The sequence below is a fragment of the Astatotilapia calliptera genome, chromosome 7 (genome assembly GCF_900246225.1).
Source record: "Astatotilapia calliptera chromosome 7, fAstCal1.2, whole genome shotgun sequence".
Classification (NCBI taxonomy): domain Eukaryota; kingdom Metazoa; phylum Chordata; class Actinopteri; order Cichliformes; family Cichlidae; genus Astatotilapia; species Astatotilapia calliptera.
In genome coordinates, this window is record NC_039308.1 from 44,932,324 (window position 1) to 44,954,974 (window position 22,651).

Genomic DNA, 22,651 nt, shown 5'->3' on the forward strand with positions numbered 1-22,651 from the left:
GCACTGGAGCCCCCCAGGGGTGTGTTCTGAGCCCCCTGCTGTACTCTTTGTACACATATGACTGTGTGGCCACTACCAGCTCCACCACCATCATCAAGTTTGCTGACGACACCGTCGTGGTGGGCCTGATCTCTGATAACAACGAGACGGCCTACCTGAAGGAGATTAGGAATCTGGAGAACTGGTGCCAGAGGAACAACCTCCTTCTAAACGTCAGTAAGACAAAGGAGCTGATAGTGGACTTCAGCACTAAGCAGGAGAGGAACTACCAGACCCCCGTCATCAACGAGTGCCCAGTGGAGAGAGTGGACAGCTTCAAATACCTCGGAGTTCACATCACGCAGGACCTGTCATGGTCCTGTCACATCAACACCGTGGTGAAAAAGGCCCGACAGCGTCTCTACCACCTCAGACGCTTGAGAGACTTCCAACTGCCCTCCAAGGTGCTCAGGAACTTTTACTCGTGCACCATAGAGAGCATCCTGGCGGGAAACATCTTAACCTGGTTCGGGAACAGCACCATGCAGGACAGACAAGCTCTACAGAGGGTTGTGCGGTCAGCTGAGCGCACCATCCGCTCCGAGCTCCCTGACCTGCACTCAATCTACAGCAGGCGGTGCTGGACCAAGGCCAGGAAGATGGTGAAGGACCTCAGCCATCCCAACAACAGACTGTTCTCTCTGCTGAGGTCAGGAAAGCGATTCCGCTCCCTGAAGACCAACACAGAGAGACTGAGGAGGAGCTTCTTCCCGCAAGCGATACGGTCTCTCAATCACACCACCACACAGTACTGACCCACACATATGGTTCTTACACACACACTGGACTTTCTGGACTTTGGTTTTGCACAACACTGGTCACTATATTCTTCATTTCCGGTTAATACTTGTACAGCTGCTGTTATTGTGTATATATTTATTTATATTTAGATTTCTTCATACATTCTTATATAGTTCTATATTGTGTATTGTGTATTTTGTTGTACAGTTATTTTATTTTCAACTTTAATTTATATATTTATCTTTATCTTATTCTTCCCAGTTAAATTTACCCTTCATTCTAATTTGTGTTGTACAGTTATTTCATTTTTAACCTTAATTTATATTTTATTCCTTCCTAGTTAAATTTACCCTTTTTAATTTTTCATATTTATTTCCTTTCTTATTCATAGCCTTTTCCTTTTTTGTTTTCTTTAGGTCACGAGCAGTTGTCCAAGCATTTCACTACATATCGTACTGTGTATGACTGTGTACGTGACAAATAAAAATTTGAATTTGAATTTGAATTTATATAATATAAATACTATAGATGATAGTTATATGAAGTTTTTATAAATGTGGTGTTTATTGAATACAATACGTAGCATGCTGACTCTGGTTGATTCCCTGAATATTTCTCTGTGTTATTTCTTTCTTTTTGAAATATATTTTATGCAGTTTTTAAAATAATCTAATTGGCATTGTAGATACATACTGACTACAAACCAAAAGCTATTAAACCGTCATAATTGAAAGCTGGAAAATTTGGGTGGTAAAATTGCTGAAGCCTTCACCTGACCTAAAAGTACTGAGCCTGGTAATTATGTACCCACATGCATGAAATCGTTTTAGTGAAGCTTTTGGTCCCGCCATCACAAAACCTGTGTTAAGCATGAATAGCTTCTTTACAGTGATTAGTGAGAACTGCTGTACCTTGCATTAATGCCTCTAGATAATGAAGGCAAAAAAAATGACACTACGGTCCCCTTTCAGTCACATATCTGTCAGTCAGTTTGTGCTGCCACTGTCCATGTTCGGATATTTAATCTTTTTTCTTTTTCTCTGCAGGTATGATTTAGACTGCAAGAGTGACAACCTCTCCAGACATGTGAGTGTCTCTTTCACCTCAGCTGTTCAACAATCAGCCATGCATTCATTTAAATTTTATACAGCCACAGTTAACCTTCCAGAACAATAGCAGCCTGATTTGAATCTGAATGTTGGGGGTAAAAGTAGTGATCATAAACACACATGCAAAGCAACCAAAGAGCTTTTCAGGGTGACAAGGTGGACTATTCTTTACTGACCAAGTCAAGTAAATGATCTCAGTCTGACTGAACTTTGTTCCATTTACTGAAGGCCAGAATAAAGGCTGAGAGCCACACAACAACCAAGGGCTGAGGTTTAAAGTGTTTCCTTATGTCTGTAGGTCACCAAGACCTCACACCTCATAGATGCTGTTCATGTTTAAAAAACAAAGAAAAACAAAAAATATCAGCTGATTAGAGATAAATCAGGGCACTGAATTATGGGTGCATCTGCTACTTTGCATATACTCTTTCTTTTAATTCAAATTCAAATCAAATTCAAATTTTATTTGTCACGTACACAGTCATACACAGTACGATATGCAGTGAAATGCTTAGACAACTGCTCGTGACCTAAAGAAAAAAAAAAGGAAAAGGCTATGAATAAGATAGGAAATAAATATGAAAAATTAAAAGGGGTAAATTTAACTAGGAAGGAATAAAATATAAAAAAAATTTAGGTTAAAAATGAAATAACTGTACAACACAAATTAGAATGAAGGGTAAATTTAACTGTGAAAGAATAAGATAAAATATATAAATTAAAGTTGAAAATAAAATAACTGTACAACAAAATACACAATACACAGTATAGAACTATATAAGAATGTATGAAGAAATATAAATAAATAAATATATATATACACACAATAACAGCAGCTGTACAAGTATTAACTGGAAATGAAGAATATAGTGACCAGTGTTGTGCAATCCACATTAAAATAATACTTTTTTGATACTTTGGGTTTTCTAGCACAAGTTAAATGCAAAGCGATCGAAAAGTTCCTGAAAGTTAAATACGAATTTATATTTTACCATTCTTGCCGTTAAAGTCATCTTGTGCATTTTCCAGACCACGTTCAGTTCGGCTGATAATTTGAAATAGCTTTTTGGAAGCTGTGTTTTGACACATCTGGGAATTGACCGCAGTGCTTAATAAAAACAGACGGTCCCCGAAGGCAGCACATCAGTCAGGTGTTTGATTGTGAGCACACATTTGTTTTCACAAATGTAAAGAGAATCAGAGCAGAGGTAAAATGAATGATCCATGCAATGAGATCTATTGCACGGAAACAAAATATAAATGCCAGACATGCTAACATGTGAGGCGATCGTGGCTCAAGAGTTGGCCGTTCGTCTTGTAATCGGAAGGTTGCCGGTTCGAACCCCGGCTCTGATAGTCTCGATCGTTGTGTCCTTGGGCAAGACACTTCACCCATTGCCTACCCATTGTGGGTGGTGGTCAGAGGGCCCGGTGGCGCCAGTGTCCGGCAGCCTCGCCTCTGTCAGGGCGCACCAGGGCAGCTCTGGCTACAATGTAGCTTGCCATCACCAGTGGGTGGATGACTGAATGTAGTGTAAAGCGCTTTGGGGTCCATAGGGACTAAGTAAATATGAGTTAAATACCGGCCATTTAACAAAGAGGAGCCTGAAGGGGAGATTGGACAAATTGAAATGAGGTATTGCTTTTTTATTATTTTATGGACTGATTTCCAGAACATTTTGGCCACAACTCATATGAGTTAGTGTGGCCTTAACTTCAAATAAATACATGTTGTTTGTCTTTCTTGTGATAGTACTTATGGAACTTACACTTTCTTTGAGGACTAGTTTAAATGGATAGTTATCAATCAATTTGCGCTGACCCCTAAACTTAGGCAGCAATGCTACAGAGGCTATATATCTTAAAGTTCTCATTCATGTAGGTTCCATTGTTTTGTTTCTAATTTAATATGTTGAACATGTCATCTTTATCAAAAGGTGGTTTATTAATATAACAAAGAGATTAAATTTGGAGAAAAACACTGTCCTGGGCATTAGACAGCAACTCCAGGAAATAGAAAAAGCTCAACAAAATGATCAAATAAAACGCATAAATATCAGACACAGCTTCTGATCAGCTTTGTTATTTCTGGTTTTGTTTTGTCATGCTGCTGCTGATTAAGGATTCTGCTTTTCTGAAATTTGATATATCCCTGGCTTAAAGCTACAACATTCCCTTTCAGTTCAAACAGAGGTTTGAGCAGCACTAGTTCAGTATAAAACTCTCTCTTCACCTCAACACCCAGCCCCATTTCCTATTACCCAGCTTCGACCTCACTGCCAACTGCTGGCGGAGCTCTTTTCCTCAGCCCCAACCTCAGCGTGCCCCGAGGCTTCCTCTGTGAGCAGTGAGCAATGTGAGTGCTGCAATTCACTCTAAGCATGAAGGCTGAGGACGCTTGGATGCGTCCTGTCGTCATTGTGGATGTGTGGGATAGGAGATCTGGCACACAGTGATGGCTCCATTGTCCAGTTCATTCCTAGTCGTGTGGCTAAAAATGAAGAAAAAATGCAAACGCACACAAGTACAGTATCTTTTTTGGCAGCTTCAGTGGCACCCTTAGAGGATGCCTCCCTTCTCCAATCAAAACAGATGTTTTCCCCCGTGCCATATGGTTCACATACCTTTAGTACTTAAAGCTGCAGGAAAAACAGTTCAGAAAGGGGACATACAGTAAAGTTGGATGTAAGGCTAGGGTATGACGTTCTTCCTAAGCGCTGCTTGTCACCACGCACAGTTATTCAACTCATGTTTTTTTGTGGAAAAATACACCAGTGCTTCTCACAAACAGCGGTCTCATTACAAAGTCTTTATTCAGCACTCGATGATAAGCAAATGAATCCAGGCGGAGAAATTGCTTTTTTGTTTGCAGGCAGTAATTAAGTTAACTGGCTGGTGTTCCCTCATGACTGCTTGAGAGACGGCTGGATTTTACTGGAGCTTTTATTCCCTTTATTAAATGTCTTGTGGTTAGAAAAGCACATCACATCTTGTTATTTGTTTAACAGCTTTTAAAAGAATAGTGGCATTTCCTTTATTAGACTGTTCACAAGTGTGATGCAAGAAATACCTACTGAGTGCAACAGGCTTAAAGCCCAAGGGTCCTTCAAACAAAGTTCTGTTCTACCTTTGGTGTTGTTTGGTGCTGATGACACACCTCTTATAGTTTTCTGAAGACTTAGGATTTTAATATTTTATGTGTATTTTTGTTTTGTTCAACATATTTTTCATATTATTCAAGCTAAATTTTTAGTCCATATTAAAACAATTTCTTGTAATGTGTGAGATTGTGCATATGATATGTACATATTGTATATACAATTCTGCCAAAATTCTAATTGGATCAGTAATATCCATCCACTCTCTTTAGATGGATGGATGAAGTCTATTCTAGCAGAATCTGTGTTCACTCTGGATAGCCTGCCAGTCCATCACAGACCAGACAGAGATAGAAAGTAATCATAATCACACCTACGGCTCAAATCATCATTTAACCTAACAAACATCTCTTAGGGATGTGGGAGGACTATTGCGTACTTGGAGGAAACCCACGCAGGCACAGGAAGTTGTATTTATATAGCACCAATTTACAACAACAGTTGTTTTGAGAAAGGTACTGAGAGATCAGATTTTTTATGAACAAGTACTTGGTAATGTTGAGAAGGAAGAACTCCTGTTCAACAGGAAGACACCTCCAGCAGCCCCAGGATACAAGGAGGACAGGCATCTACTACAAACAATTGGAACTGAGGGGGAAGTCAAAAGAAGAGTACAGTGACCAAGGACAAAACAACTATGGAAGAAAAAGACTAAATTAATGACATGAAGTAGCGACATATACATGGGAAGATGACAAGTAATGCTCATGGGAAGTCCCCCCAACAGCCTGAGCCTATAGCCGTGTAACTTGGGAATGATTCATTCCTGACTGCAGGCAACAACAACAAAAACGTTTTTGAGGAATAATTTTATTATTGAACAACAACCATGTTCTCAATGAACCCAAAAAACTCATTAATATCAAAGCTGAATGTTTTTGGAAGTAGTTTTTAGTTTGTTTTTAGTTTTAGCTATTTTAGGGGGATATCTGTGTGTGCAGGTGACTATTACTGTGCATAATTATTAGGCAACTTAACAAAAAACAAATATATACCCATTTCAATTATTTATTTTTACCAGTGACACCAGTATAACATCTCCACATTCACAAATATACATTTCTGACATTCAAAAACAAAACAAAAACAAATCAGCGACCAATATAGCCACCTTTCTTTGCAAGGACACTCAAAAGCCTGCCATCCATGGATTCTGTCAGTGTTTTGATCTGTTCACCATCAACATTGCGTGCAGCAGCAACCACAGCCTCCCAGACACTGTTCAGAGAGGTGTACTGTTTTCCCTCCTTGTAAATCTCACATTTGATGATGGACCACAGGTTCTCAATGGGGTTCAGATCAGGTGAACAAGGTGGCCATGTCATTAGTTTTTCTTCTCTTATACCCTTTCTTGCCAGCCACGCTGTGGAGTACTTGGACGCGTGTGATGGAGCATTGTCCTGCATGAAAATCATGTTTTTCTTGAAGGATGCAGACTTCTTCCTGTACCACTGCTTGAAGAAGGTGTCTTCCAGAAACTGGCAGTAGGACTGGGAGTTGAGCTTGACTCCATCCTCAACCCGAAAAGGCCCCACAAGCTCATCTTTGATGATACCAGCCCAAACCAGTACTCCACCTCCACCTTGCTGGCGTCTGAGTCGGACTGGAGCTCTCTGCCCTTTACCAATCCAGCCACGGGCCCATCCATCTGGCCCATCAAGACTCACTCTCATTTCATCAGTCCATAAAACCTTAGAAAAACCAGTCTTGAGATATTTCTTGGCCCAGTCTTGACGTTTCAGCTTGTGTGTCTTGTTCAGTGGTGGTCGTCTTTCAGCCTTTCTTACCTTGGCCATGTCTCTGAGTATTGCACACCTTGTGCTTTTGGGCACTCCAGTGATGTTGCAGCTCTGAAACATGGCCAAACTGGTGGCAAGTGGCATCTTGGCAGCTGCACGCTTGACTTTTCTCAGTTCATGGGCAGTTATTTTGCGCCTTGGTTTTTCCACACACTTCTTGCGACCCTGTTGACTATTTTGAATGAAACGCTTGATTGTTTGATGATCACGCTTCAGAAGCTTTGCAATTTTGAGACTGCTGCATCCCTCTGCAAGATATCTCACTATTTTTGACTTTTCTGAGCCTGTCAAGTCCTTCTTTTGACCCATTTTGCCAAAGGAAAGGACGTTGCCTAATAATTATGCACACCTGATATAGGGTGTTGATGTCATTAGACCACACCCCTTCTCATTACAGAGATGCACATCACCTAATATGCTTAATTGGTAGTAGGCTTTCGAGCCTATACAGCTTGGAGTAAGACAACATGCATGAAGAGGATGATGTGGACAGAATACTCATTTGCCTAATAATTCTGCACTCCCTGTATACAGAAACATCTGTGCCGAGTATGGCCTGGAAGTCCAGAGTTCAAAATGGGAGATCTCCCCCGTAGGGTGGTCAAGAGTGACCAAACTAAGACCTTGTGGGACTTCCAGATACAGACATGCAAAATGGTGGTGGCTAACCAACCGGACATAGTGGTGATGGACAAGCAGAGGAAGACCGCCGTAGTGATAGATGTAGTGAGACCGAATGACAGCAACATCAGTAAGAAGGAACGTCACTACAAACTGCTCCCCGGGCGCTGGATTGGTAGCTGCCCACTGTTTCACTGGGCCTTGGTATAATCCCACACGTGGGACTATAAGGGGTTTGGAAGTACAGTAAAAAAAATATATATATATAATTTTTTTTTATTAGAGAAACCCCTCAAACCTTTTCTCTCTGTACAGTGAATCTATAGCACCACAACTCCTAGCCTTAGACTTTCAATGGTGCAGCAGGCTAGGGCTCCTCGCTAGTAGCACACATGTTAAGGAAAGGCCAGAGTGTTTTTGTCATCCCTTTTTGTTTTGAGACCTCGGCTGGGGGAGAAATATACTGATATATATCAGTATAATATATCTTTGGAGCAGCTTTCTGCCCACTGGACTCAACACGGCTCATCTGTCAAGCACTTTTATACGCGTGCATTCTCAGTCTCGTAGGGGAGGACTTAGTATCAGTGCATGAGCAGTCCACTTTTTATGCAAGAATTCTCTGTTTTGCTGGCCAAGGGCTCCTCATCTCTACACTGACTCCTCTCATGTGGTCACCCTGCAGTGATCAACAAGGACACTAGTCTCTTTGCACGGTGGGCTTAGATGTCAGTGTGCAAAATAAATGTGGATGGAGAAGGGAATGTGACATTTAATTTGAGTGATGTGTTTCTTTTTACCCTTCACTTTAAATCTGCTGGAGAAACAGCTTCAAATGAGATATTTCCAATGCAGGTGCAAATGCAACTTTGTTTACTTTGTTACTTAATTATTTTGTTTTACCTATAGCTTTTTGTTTTCTGTTTTCCACATGGCGCTGCTGTGTGGTATCTCTGTATGATGGCTGTTTGTTCAGTCATGCTGAAGCCACAGCCAGTCACATAATCGGCTCAGCCTTGTTTGTTGCAGCTGAAAAAGATATTGCAATGATAAGTGGCAGGGTAAAATGGTACAAAATCCTATAATAAAGACTGAAATCACTGGATTTTGCAAGCTAAAAAATATAAGAGAATATGTTGTATTTTAGCCTATAAAATCACAAATTAATAATTAAATGTCTTGAATTAATATTAAACCGTCTTTAAGGACAGATTTAGGAAAAGGAACAAATGCAAAAGATGTATAAAGAAAATTGTAATGAATGTTCCTCTTTAACTCATAAACCTTCTTTTCCCTTGTTTAATGCAGGACTTCCTGGGCCAGGCCTTCTGCACACTGGGTGAAATTGTCGGCTCCCTGGGAAGCCGCTTAGAAAAACCTTTGACGTAAGTGGCACACACCACACAATGCACGCACAATGACCAACAGTCAGCACACTCTTGGAATATGATTTTTGCCATTTTAAAGTGATGGGCAAAAATATTTGTATTACATTACTCTAATCTGGGAGTCAATAGGTAGCTCAAAGAAGCTGTTAAAATTTTAGATCATGTAGGCGTGAACTGAAAAGCAGCATGTGATTTTAAGATTGCCATTGTTTGTCTTCGAAGTGAAGCAGCGGCATGAAAATGAGTAATGATGTTGATGAAAGCCTACGCTGCCTCCAACAGCCAAATGAGATGAACACTTTAACAGCAGTAGAGCTAATGACAGACTGCAAACATGCTGAGATGGTAAAAATCAAATATTGAAAAAGGACAGTTCACCCAAAGTGAATGTGTCAGTGATGAGCTCACACCTCCTTTTTGTAGAAGCCTTAACTGAACTTAAGACTTAAAGAATCTCATCAGAGATATTTTAAAATGAATGAATCTGTGATTTCATCTTCTCGGTTGCTAATTATAGCAGGAAAAAAAGCAGTGATTAGACCTGTAGCAGTTCATATCAGATTTACGCTCGATGGGGTGTTTATGTTAGCTTGGAAGCATCCTCTAGTGCACAGGAAGTCTGTCCCCTGCTAGCATTTTTGACAGTTTCTCTCCAGTATTAGCTAGTACTGACAAAAATAAACATAAACAGTGGAGTAGTACATTCAGAGGAAGAACCGAGCTGTTAGCCTAACTGCCAACATGCCTTCCATACTGAACAGAATTACAATTATCATCACACAAGGTTTGACATTACACAATCACAATTCAATCATTAATTTCAAAAAGTACTAACAAGTCTGGTTTGAAAACATTGTATTTTGAAGTAATGACTAATTGTCAAGGTTCCCAGCTTTTTAATCGTACTAGTTGTAGTAGGATTCATTATTCACCAGTAGATCAGCAGATTCAGGTTTATTTATCTCATAGGCATAAATTTGTTCACAACTGATCAAACCTGTGAATTGGTTCAAATTACAGGTGAAAACAACTTTGGAAGATACAGAACTATGCAAAGGTTTTAGCTACTTGAGGTATTTATATTATTATTAATCACATAATATAAAGTGTCCAAAGTATTAAAAGTGGTTCTCTTTGCTGACGATACAAACATTTTTTGCTCTGGTGATGAACTGCAGAATTTATTGGAGGATATGACTAATGAAATAAGTAAAGTGAAGTTCTGGCTTGATAAAAATAAATTATCATTAAATTTGAATAAATCTAAACTTATGTTATTTGGAAATAGTAGTTTAAATACAAATGCAAAGATTCAAATAAATGGTGTTGATATTGAAATAGTCAGTGAAAATAAATTTCTGGGGGTAATAATAGATGAAAAACTTAACTGGAGAGCTCACGTAAGATATATTCATTCCAAAGTATCACGAAGCATTGCAGTACTAAACAAGGCAAAACAGGTATTCGACAGAACATCACTTCATATTCTATACTGTTCACTGGTTTCACCATACTTAAGCTATTGTGCAGAGGTCTGGGACAATAACTATAAAACCACATTACATTCACTTTTTACTCTTCAAAAGAAAGCAATTCGAATCATCCACAATGCAGGTTATAGGGAACATACAAACTCACTATTTTTGCAGTCTGAAATACTGAAAATTGACGATCTAGTGAAATTCCAAACAGCACAAATTCTATTCAAAGCAAAAAATAAAGAACTGCCAGGTAATATTCAGAGTATGTTTTTTTTGAAAGAAGGAAGTTATAATTTAAGGGGTTTTTGTAACTTCAAAACAATGAAGGTACGTACTACAAGAAAAGGCTTTTGTGTTTCTGTTCATGGAGTGAAACTATGGAACAGGCTGAATATGGAATTAAAGCAATGTCCAAACATAAAACTGTTCAAAAAGAGTTATAAAAATATGATCTTCTCGAACGATAAAGACAAGGAAAATATTGAAATTAAGTGAATGTCTCTATTTAAAAACAAACAAACAAAAAACTCATGATGTGATATTATAGTATAAAGTATATCAGAAATCTGTTCGCTATTTTTATTACAAATTATATCAGTAAGGAAGCTGACTAAATATTAACTGATAATTTATGGCAAAGGGGTGGGATTAAATAAGTGTGTACTTCTTCCCACTCCCTTTCAACATGTAAATTAATCAGAACGGGTTTTTTTGTATGTAATTTGCATAGTATTTTTTTCTCTCTTATTTTCTTTTCTAAATGTACTTGTATATTGTTCACTGTTTAGTGACAAGAAGAGCAAGTCCAGCAATTTCTTGGTTCAAATACAAATAATTTATCAGTATGTAGGGCAAAGGTTAGGAGAGAGGTACAACGGTGAGTATCCATAGCCATTTGTAAAACACGGTGGAGGCTCTGTCATGGTTTGAGGCTGCAATTTATCCAGCTCTGTTGAGGAGCTCATCTACTATCACACTCTGCCAATCCAGTAAAAACCATACCTGGGTAGAAAAGTGCATAATGGAACACTATCATTCATATTGGGTCTCCCCGGATCTTGGACATCAACGTAGGATCGTCTTAACAGAATAAATGGAACAGAAGGCAGCTAACATCCAGAAAGAAGTTTAATTTTTTTTTTTCACGAAGAACAAAATACAATAATCAAATTGACTTCAGTGATGCACAGAATGCGTTTTAGTCTGCGACAATTTCAACTCCACGGGCACACTTTAAAAAACCATGGCAGTGGATTGTCAGACCTTTAGATGGAGTTGATCGGCTATCCAGATTTGTATCCAGATGTAAGTCTTAACTTAAATGGGGAAGTCAAAAGTACAGACATTTGCTAATATATTCTCATGAGTTTTGAATGCTTCATGGGTATTTAGAAAATCTAAAACAGTTCAAGGTTCTTTAAAAATATTTCATTAATAATACTTTAAATATAAACAAGGCGACTGCACGAATACAGCCCAATTTAAAATTACACAGAAGTGAGAGTTTTGTTTACTGCACGAAGGCTCCTCATAAATCATGGACCAAAGTTTCCTTGGAAAGCTTTCTTGTAAATTCTCCAAGAGGTCTTCAGACTTCTTTTTGGTTGTTAGCTGCATCCTGATATTATTGCAGCTTCAACCCACAGAGCAGAACTAAAGAACCTGTTCGTCTTGTTTTAATTTTCCACCAAAGACAGTGAGCCATCAGCTGTCCAACCATGGTCTGATCCCCACGTCCTCCAGTGGGTGTCCTTTTTGTGTGTGCATATGTGTGTGTTAGAGTGAGCGAAAGGGAGAAATTGAGTGAGCTGAAAGTAAGTGGCCATACTGGCATCTACATCCATTAGTGTGTGTCTCTCTCTGTCAGTGAGTGTGTGTCTGTGTGTGTCAGAATCAACGAGCGGTTGGAACTGAATGGGTTTCCTAAAGAATGATACACAAGAAATATGATGTAAGAATGTGTTGCTGTCACTAAGTTATGTAATCATCTCTGCCCGTAGTCATTCACTGTCTTTTAGATTTGTGATTGTGTGTGTTTATTTGTGTCTTTGTGCTTTCTTTCTAGCACCTACATGTTTTATTTGTAACTTTTTTAGGATTTGTGAAGATATTTTTAGATATTCGTCATTATTCTGCAATTGATATTTGCAAGTCTGGGCAGCTGTGTGTGTGTGTGTATGTGTGGGTGTGTTACTTTGTTTGTGCTCCTTCCCAAGTTGAAAGCATTTCACTCCTGCTCAGTCGAGTGGCTCTGGATCATACAAATAAAAATAAAGCAGCAACAACAACAAAAATAGAAGAACAACTGTAAACCATAGACTGTATATGGATGATGGACTATTTTTTTGGACTACCTCTTTGAACCCTTGAATGTGGCATTTTATTTGTTGTCATCTGGACTTCTGGATGCCAAACGTGACAAAATTTGGATGAGAATGTAAAGTTATCGGCTGAAGTTAGCTTACTTTGTTAGCAAGGTGTTACGGCCCTAGCAGGGCCTCCTCCTGAAGGTGCCTGTGTGGGCGTGTCCTTCAATCTCTTCTGCCCGAGGTGCCACCCTTTCTCTTTTACACAGCTGACTCACATCAGTAATTAAAGGGATTTAAGCTCAGGGACAGGTGAGCTCTGGGCCAGAGTGCCATGTGAATGGTTACAGCGAGTGAGCTGCTCTCTCTTTTTGACTTACGTTTTACTTTATTGACCAACGCTTGAGTTTTGTTTTTCCTTAAATGGTGAAAGTGGCTTGTCCGTCTCTTTTAGCTGAATATTAATAGAAACTTTAATGAAACTCTTTAATTTATCCATTTTGCCTCTGTCTCCTTTTTCTGACCCGGACACATTTTGTTACTTCCCCCCCTCATCGCCTAGACCCCTTTTAGGTGAACGTAACACAAGGCACATCCAGCAACTGTATTGGTGTATGGCACAGATCCAGATACTTGGTAATTAAAGCTAACATAAATGTAATCATTGAAAAAGCTCAGCACAGATGTTTTGGAAAGCCAATTCCAAAAATGGAATACTGTGTAAACTGCAAATTTCATAAATCCATATTTTATTAATAACAGAACAGAAGTGAGAAAATGCACAATTTTTAAGAAGTATTTTTGGGGAATTCTTAGCCTTTATTATGATAGGAGAGTTGAGAGTGCAAAAGGAAAGCTGGGAGAGAGAGCAAGTGGAAGATGGAGAGAAAATGGCCCGGGGAGGATACAAACCCAGCTCTCTGCAATACCCTCACAGCATATGGGTCATTTGCTTAGTGACAACCAGAACATGTACCATTTTAAGAAAAATATTAGCTCATTTTGAATCTTTGTGTACTTAAGTTTGTAAAAACAGCACATGTTCACTAAACAGCCTCGATTTTGCAGCTTCTATATACAAATACACAGAAAAAAACCTGCACTTTTTATTCAAAGTAAATGTTGAGTCAATCACCATATTGATGCTACATACCCTGGGTAATTTATGTGCCAGTTTCATCAAGATTGAATCAGTTTTTTAGGAGTGAAGGTGTAGTTGCTTTATAGCATATAGCTTTATCAGTAAAGAACATAAGATTGAGGCTAATTTACACACGTGTAAGATACTGACTGTGAGCACTGAAGGGGATCACAGACTAAAATTCCATTTCAGTGACACTTGTGATGTCACGCACTGATGGTGTCAGGCTTCCTCTACAGTTTTTTGTACTCCATGATTTATGCACTGTGTTCTTCCACTGTTTCTCTCTGTGGCTCTGTCCATCTCTTTTTTGTTCTTTGTCTCACCATTTCTTCCATCTGGCCCCTTACTGAGCAATCTCTCCATGTACAGTGGCTTCATTTCACTGAAGCTTCCCTGTTCATCCAAAGATGCCTGTGAATCTCAGGCGATGGAGAAATTGTCAAAAACTTGTTTAGATCAGCCATAAATGTCTCAATTTTCTTATTTGTTTAAGGCGCTTTCTGGCATTACTGGACATTACTTAGCCAAAATAAATGATCTCTACCCTTCCTTACTCTGGAGCAGGCCCGGGGTCTGTGGCATTCATTTTGTCTATTTTTAGTGGTCAGCCTCCCTTGGCTTTATTGGCTGAATATTACGCTTCGCCTGCTCAGGATGCAAACAAACATTTCAGCTGAAATGTCACTGGATGTGGTTTGCATTACTTTGATGTTCTTTTCTGAAGGTTTTCATTCAGCATTAATTGATATTTACAAATGCAATCAGGCAGTGACTGCAAGAGAAAACATGAAGAGGAGAAATTAGATGCAGCGTCTCCTGAAATTCTCTCATTTTCAGCATTTTGCTGAAACTCCTGATCAACCTTAAATATTCTTATCATAAATATTTGCCCAAAACCCCAATCTGTGGTGAAAAGAAATGCCACAGGAAGATGAACAACCAAGAATTCACAATTTCAGATTAGAATGACAAAATGCAGTTTAAAATGTAATGAGTAGTATAGATATACTAAGAAAAAAAACTAAGATGACAAATAATACTGTGAAGCACTAAATATAGTATGCATGCAGTAATAGAACAGACATATACAGTGTAAAATAGATTACATTTAAAGCATTTACACTGGAATCAATGCGGTCAATTTCCTGTTTTGTTTTTCTTTTTTCTAGTGGAATCCCAGGAAAGAAATGTGGCACTATCATAGTGAGAGCAGAAGAAGTGAGCAACTGCAGGGTAAGAGTCTGTTTGGTTCACCTGTTGGCCATTTTGAAGTGGACTTTTCGGACTTTGAGATGCTGTGCTTTATTTATCTGTATTCTCTGGTTATTTTGTCTTCTTCAAGTAAAAATCACACAGATCGAACTAAAATTGTCCAACATTTTAATATTGGTTTCACACATAGAATACACGTATTCATAAGCTTTACACACGACTTTGCACTATGGAGTTGGAAGGATAAAAAAAAAGCATTTAATTTAATGTCAAATACCCCCATCTTAGTTAGAAAGGCTAGTTACTTGTGTCGTCAATATATTCATATATTTAACAATAACTATAAATGAGAAACTGTGCTTCTCCCTCTGTGAGACACATAATCCATTGTTGGTTAATTCACCTGCTTTTGATGCTAATGAAATGAAATCCCCCCTAAAACTGGAATGCTTTTGCAGGTTTTGCAGGTGGCCACAGACCTTTGCTCTGTCCTGAATGGTGCTGAGCTGTGTGCACAATAAATGATGCTGGGACCTGATCCCATGCTCATGTAGTCTGTTTCTGACAATATAGCCAGAAACATGCACATGAGTAGTCTGCTGGAGGGCGTTTTGTAGGGCTCTGGCAGTACTTCTCCTGTTTCTCCTCCCACAAAAGAGCAGACACTGGTCCTGCTGCATGGTACAGCCATGTCCAGCGCTCCCTGTGCCTATCTCCTAGTATCTCTTCCAAACTCTTGAGGCTGTTTTGGGAGATACAGCAGACCTTCTTGCAACAGTGCAAATGTGCAACCTGAATGTGCTGCAGGCATCATCTTGTGCTCCCAGTAGTGAATCTGTCCACCCAAGCATTCAGTTAATATAGAAAGCAGATATTTCCCAAGGGAAGTTCTCTGATATTCTGGGCTCAAGTCTTTTATTTGCTGACATTTTTGTACAACATCATACAGTCAGACCCATGTGTTAGCGTCAATCCTTTAAAACCAAAGAACCATTTTGCAGCAAACTGCTACAAAGATAAATTAATTATAAAAGTGACAGAGATGCCAGTTGACTGTGTAATAAAATCAACCAATTCAATTAATTAAATCAATTCACCAAACAAAAAGCCATGGGATCAAAAGGAAAATAACACAAAACAAATATATATAACACACATGCACAAGTCTTCACCATCCTATTGACCAATATGAATACTTTTTGTATTAATAGCAGGTCATATTTTATGTCTTTAGAGCACTTCTGAGGCAGTGTGTCATGTTTGTTTTGGTCCCTTTCTTCCTCTTTAGGAGTCAGTGATGTTACAGTTTTGTGGGAACAAGCTGGATAAGAAGGATTTCTTCGGAAAATCAGATCCGTTTCTTGTGTTTTACCGCAGCAACGAGGACGGATCGTAAGTTGACAAGTGACTTCTTATTGATATCCAGCGATTACATACTCAGCTATTATACACATAAAAACACACATGCAAAAATTTCTGAAGTACATATAGACTCCGAGCATGACGGTTAATGCTCTAAAAGCTTATACACGGAGGACGTACAGTAGGAGCTAAGCCGCCTGTGTGATGTTACATAATGCTTCCTGTTGTATGAGTGACTTATGCCTTCCATTCAGAAGCCGTAGATGCAGAGGTGAGCGGAAATAATAGCACAGAGTTGACATGAGAAACATAAAGAGAGGATGGATGGATAAGACAGAGTTAAGTGAAAACTGCGTGTGGAGGTTGCAGTTTCTTTGCCCTGAAGATGCTTTTATTCAAGTCGACTTCAGCGTCTCGCACTTAACACATTTTCTTTTAGTGCAGCTGGGTATTTACTGATGCAGCCTAAATGTTCCGCCGCAGGGTTTAACAGCAGCAAGCCGTGGTTACAAAGAGCCAGTCCTGATCCCTCATAAAACAGAAACTGGAAGCTGTTTCTTCAGCTAAGGGTCAAGCTTCCTGAAACGCATTTTAAATGAAGCTCTCCCTCAATGATAAGGAGATGAAGCACTGAGGGCTTTGTTTTTGTTTTGTCTTTTTCTTTAACTTTGTATGTCTCGCAGGTACACCATCTGCCACAAAACAGAGGTGGTGAAGAATACTCTGGATCCAGTGTGGCAGGCTTTTAAAATTCCCGTCAGGGCGCTGTGTAATGGTGACTATGACAGGTATAGTAGGACACACAAGGGGATGCATGAATGTTTACAGTTAAATGGAGAGAATATTAATATACACAACAGGAACAGGAATATAGGTGAGCATATTTTTAAGCAGAGTCAAGCCAAGACATGTTTGGATTTGTTTGTGTTCTTATTGCGGCACAGATGGAGAAATTCTGGGTTAATAACTTTGTTTAAAATAATAATTTGGCTGATAACTCATGTATATGCTAATATTCCTTTTTGTGTGTCTAATTCTGTTTTGGTCTGAAAGTTAAAGTTTTTAGCTCTTTATCGTCCTTTGAATACTAAATAGGCACAGACTTACAAGACTTAGGTAAACTAGATGTTTGGGCGATGTTTAGGAGCTCCTTTGTATGGAAGCCCGTTTCTGCTACTAAATTTTAAAAAAGTATCCATATCTCAAAATTTCAAGTTATCTTTCTCGCAATTTTAACTTAATAACTCGAAATTTTGATTTATTAACTCAAAATTTTGAGAAAAGTAACTCAAAATTTCGAGTTAGCGCTGCCAATCAGTAATCTATGTGGAATGCGCACTCAAAACTGGATCGCAACAAACTGGCGCTTTCGAGAGTACGTTTGTAGATAGCAAGGCCATGTGATTCAGCTAATAACACAAAGATTCCATCATTTGTGAAGCCACGATGAAAATAATTAGCAATTTGTGCGTTCATGACTGGCTGTAATACCGGTAACTTAGCTGTAGCATTTGTAGCTGAGGGCTTCAGCTTCCGGGTAACAAGGAAATGACATCAATCACGTAGATTACCGATTGGCAGCCCTAACTCAAAATTTTGAGTCAATTTTTTTGACATTTTGAGTTAATATGTTATTAGCTCAAAATTTCCAGAAAATAACTCAAAATTTTGAGAAAGATAACTCAACATATCAAGTTATGGATACTTTTTTTTAAAATTTAGTGGCAGAAACGGGCTTCCATACCTTTGAGATCCTTTTAAAAATTATTTAGTAATAAGTAGTAAGTAAGTAAAGCGCTTCCTTACTGTTAGCTTGCAGAAAAATGATGCATGCTAATGACAGTTTACTGTAGTTACCCAGGTTTTTACAATTTTAGTACAGTGTAACTCAGGTAGTGCGACAGGCCAGGAGTTAAACTAAAGAAAATGCTATAGAAGAGTTACAGAAATGACCAGGTTCTGACATGTTAGCATTAACATGAAGATCCAATCGGAAATAAAATTAGACAACTTGGATCTTCAGAAAGTCCTGACTGATACAGCTATAAGCCATTCTTTCAATTGTTTTAAAGGACTACAGTCAACAGATATGAGTGTCAAACTTTGTTTTTGCATGGATAATTTATTTTTAACCTCCTAGGACCTGGCATCCACATATGTGGACATCACATTTTGGGTTGTCTAGACCAAAATACTAAATTTTGCTCTACAAGTGCCTGATATCCTCGTACGAGGACATTATACTCCCACTGTTCTATCAAAATTTAAAATGAATTTCAGAAACAAAAATCAGGTTAAAAAAAAAATAAATCAGGTAATTCTTTGTTTTTACATTCATCAGGTCCCAATCAGCCCAAATAGCAGAGAGAAATTAAAAATGCATGCCATGAAAGAGTTGCCGTGCCATAAAAGAGCATGCATAAAAATATAACAGTAGAATGCAATACTGTTACAGTTAAATGCTTCAGAAATCGTTAGAACACAGAGCTGTAATTAACATTTTAATTTTATTTTGTTGCAGAGTGCACTCTTTGTACAGGTGTCTATTTCTAAGGTGACAGCTACAGATTAAAGATTTGGAACCTAAACCTGGATACATTTAAACATTAAAGCTTACCAGACCGTAGTCTTAGAAAGGAGATGTAGAAACTTCTTTAGTTTGTCTAGAACTTCCTCTCTTTGCTGAGGACATGTGCATTCCACAGACCAGTGGCCAGCTCTATAAACAGAAAAATAGTAAATCTGTGGTGCTGATTGATTTTTCTTAATGGGATTTCACTCAATCCACTTGTTTCTCTGCACAGGAGCATTAAGGTGGAGGTGTACGACTGGGACAGAGATGGAGGGTGAGAGAGCAATGCTTTCCTGCATGTTAAAGCTACAGTGTGTGGTGCAATGGTCCATGAATTTATGCAGTATCATTATTTAATGTATTAAAACTACATTCTAAAAAGAGAGATACCAGCGAGACTGTTATTGTGTGTTCTTAAAATCCAAAAAAGCTGCCCTGATAACATCAGAGCATATGTGCAAAGTAGGGAAGTGCTTTTGGGATTTTGCTAACAGACCACTCTCCAAAGTGGATGTCCTTATACACACTCTTGTTTTTCACTGTTAAAGAGTAGACACTGCGGAAAAATATCTCAGCAGAGCCCTGCACGTGACAACACTCCCTTCTACTTCAAATATACAACACATTAATTATTAATATTTTCTGAACTGTCTCTCAATGGTTACCTTCATGGTGTCAGGCAGGGAATAAAGATCGTGTTTATCTTTTGAAGCAAGTGAATTCCCAGTACTCAGGGGCACAGTTTGCCCCTTCATTGTTCATTTCATACACAGTTTGTGACATTTCAAGGGCGTTTTGCCCTGAGCTCCTATTAATATCTGACCCTGAATTCCAACTCTGCTGATTATCTCTGTGAAATTACATAAATGGTTTCTACACCCACGCCTACAGTAACCAATGAGCTTCTCAGTGATTGTCCTGCTCCTTGAAGAAGACTTCAAATATTATGCACACTACAAACAAATTGATCCAATCTGTTATTCTCTAGCAGGCATTTGGACCATTCCTCTTGTCATTATTATTATTTTTACTTTTCCTGACACAGCTTTACTACAGTGTTTCCTGTTTTTAGCAATGGCCTAATGTGACTCTGTGTGTGTTCTTACAGCCACGATTTCATCGGAGAGTTCAGTACAAGCTACAGGGAAATGTCCAGAAGCCAGTCACAGTTCCACGTCTATGAGGTGATAATCCAACTCCTTTTCCCCACACCTTTCATAATATTAATTATTCATTATTCTCTCATCAAGATATCTAATTCAATTCAATTCAGTTTTATTTATACAGCGCCAAATCACAACAGTCGCCTCAAGGCGCTTTATATTGTAAGGTAGACCCTACAATACATACATAGAGAGAAAAACCCAACAATGAGCAAGCACTTTGGCAACAATGGGAAGGAAAAACTCCCTTTTAACAGGAAGAAACCTCCAGCAGAACCAGGCTCAGGGAGGGGCGGCCATCTGCTGCAACCGGTTGGGGTGAGAGAAGGAAGACAGGATAGAAGACATGCTGTGGAAGAGAGACAGAGATCAATAACAAGCATGATTCAGTGGAGAGCGGTCTATTAACACATAGTGAGTGAGAAAGGTGTCTGAAGAAGAAACACTCAGTGCATCATGGGAATCCTCCAGCAGCCTACACCTATTGCAGAATAACTAAGGGAGGATTCAGGGTCACCTGATCCAGATATCTAACCAAGACATGAACCTTCAAACAGCTATTTGAGCTCATAGAGCGGTGTTAACATATTATTAATGTGAGGGGTTTACACAGCTTACGTGTCAACACTGTAAGGGTAATACTCTCTGATACACCCACTGAACGAGAATAAAACATGCTTCAGAGACTGTTACCCACTGTTGCATGCCGTTGCACAATGTTTAAATAAAACATGTCATTCAACCTGGAAACAGCAAAATGCTGTGCCCCATTTTCAAACTGAACATACCCGAGGCAAGTTGTTATTAAAAAATATCCTCACAAACATTTTAACTAGTCCATGCAGGAGATCGGGCATTTTTAACAAAGAGAATGCTTTGAAAAAAGTGGAAATAATTCAAACGCATGTAGTTTTTCACTTGAATATAGGACACATTGTGCAACTTCAAAGCATTTATAGCGTAATCTCTGTACAACAGTTAGTATACAACAGAAGCTGCACAATAATTAGAGCAATACCAGGAGGACATGTGATCTGGAAAGCTTCTACGTTGTGGTCAGTCTACAAAAGATTAGAAAATTATTGTTGGATTCATTCACTTTTCACTGATTTAAAGTACACATTTTTCATGCTATATTTTCAAGTTGAAACCAACTGTGGTCACACAGTTTAAACAAATGATTTAGTTCATGCCATGCTCAGGACAGCTGTATTTTTCAACCTCAGTGCCATTAAGGTTTAATACTTTAAATTTGGTGCCATGACAAATAAAGTAAATACTTCGATCTAATAAAATTTTATAGGCTACAAAGCACTAAATAAAAAGAAACAGCTAAGTAATGATATCAAGTCATTAAATAAAAATAATTGACATTATCATGAAAAACTGGAATACTAGAGTAAAGAACTGCAGGTCTGTGGGACTGAAGTGGGTCGGATGAGGCTCACTTCTATCTTTAATCACAGCATTGCGTCCATACAGAAGAACATTTACAGTAGTTTTTCCCCACACACTGCAGCGTGAGCACAGGCTCAAAGTCAGGAAAAGTCATTTTTTTCTGTGTAATGTGAACATAAGTTTTGTCTCTCTTCCCCCTGGGGCCAGAAAGCTAGATGAATAAAACCAGACAAACACATTCATCAGAGGTTGGAATCTGACTGCTCTTACGCTCGTGGATTGTCAGTATACGATGCATCACCTTGATCCGGTAGTTTATAATACCAGGTGCACATGTTCTGAGTTGCATATTTTACGTTATGTTTGAGTTTTGTCCGAGTCAACATTTTCTAGAGCCACCTTCAAGTGTCATTTCTCACCAGTGGGAGTGTATATTATCTTCCTATAGTTTTCAGCAGTTTTTGCCTGTCCCAAGGAGGTTTGTTTCAGGGTTCAAGGATATCTTTCTGCTTGATCGTGAGGTGGCGTTTAGGGCAAGTTAGAAGTGAATTTCTAGTCTGGATCCAACAATTTTGGCAAGAGTTCTTCAGCATTGCTTGATAGGACAAAATTGCTAATTTCACATCATATTTGAACGAGCAAATTGTAAAAAGAAAACAATGGTAGAAATAGTCTTTTCTATACAGTCTTTGATTGCTCTTGTTATTTATTTGTAGCTCACATAATGATCTAAAATGTAAAAGACTCACTTTATTGTTGTGTTCATTTGTATTCCAAAGACTGAAATGGAGCATTATAGCTGGGATTATACACGGATTCTTTAATTACAGTGATTAACAGGCTGATATACAGCCATCCAGATGGAACTCACTAATATGTGTACTGCACGCTGTTAAGCAAGTTCCCTAAAAGGCTGTGCTTCCCTCTTGTCCTCGTTGCAGTTTGCTGACTGGTGTATCAGCTGTGTTCGAGCTAAGCATAAATCACTGAAAGTTAAGAGTCAGTAAAACTATGAAGCATAATCTGGAGAATAGATGTGGGGAGAGCAGGGTGCTCTCTCCACTCTCGTGTGATGTAACTGGGGGTTATCAAATCATTTAGACCAGTGCTGTCTTCAGCTTCATCAATCCTTAGCTCAGTTTTTAATTTTCTCCAAAA

At 38.7% G+C, this 22,651-nt stretch overlaps 1 protein-coding gene across 2 annotated transcripts in view; it reads left to right on the forward strand.

The window, feature by feature from the left end:
* Positions 1-22,651, forward strand: part of LOC113026354 (copine-8-like) — an 85,627-nt gene that overhangs the window by 41,384 nt on the left and 21,592 nt on the right. The window contains exons 5-11 of one of the 2 annotated variants that reach the window (XM_026175045.1): positions 1,827-1,866; positions 8,776-8,852; positions 14,956-15,019; positions 16,287-16,390; positions 17,044-17,148; positions 19,165-19,206; positions 20,041-20,116. In XM_026175045.1, coding sequence (XP_026030830.1) covers positions 1,827-1,866; positions 8,776-8,852; positions 14,956-15,019; positions 16,287-16,390; positions 17,044-17,148; positions 19,165-19,206; positions 20,041-20,116 — 508 coding nt within the window. Of the gene's footprint in view, positions 1-1,826; positions 1,867-8,775; positions 8,853-12,643; positions 13,279-14,955; positions 15,020-16,286; positions 16,391-17,043; positions 17,149-19,164; positions 19,207-20,040; positions 20,117-22,651 lie in introns of those variants that run through there. The other variant, XM_026175046.1, reaches the window with a different exon arrangement.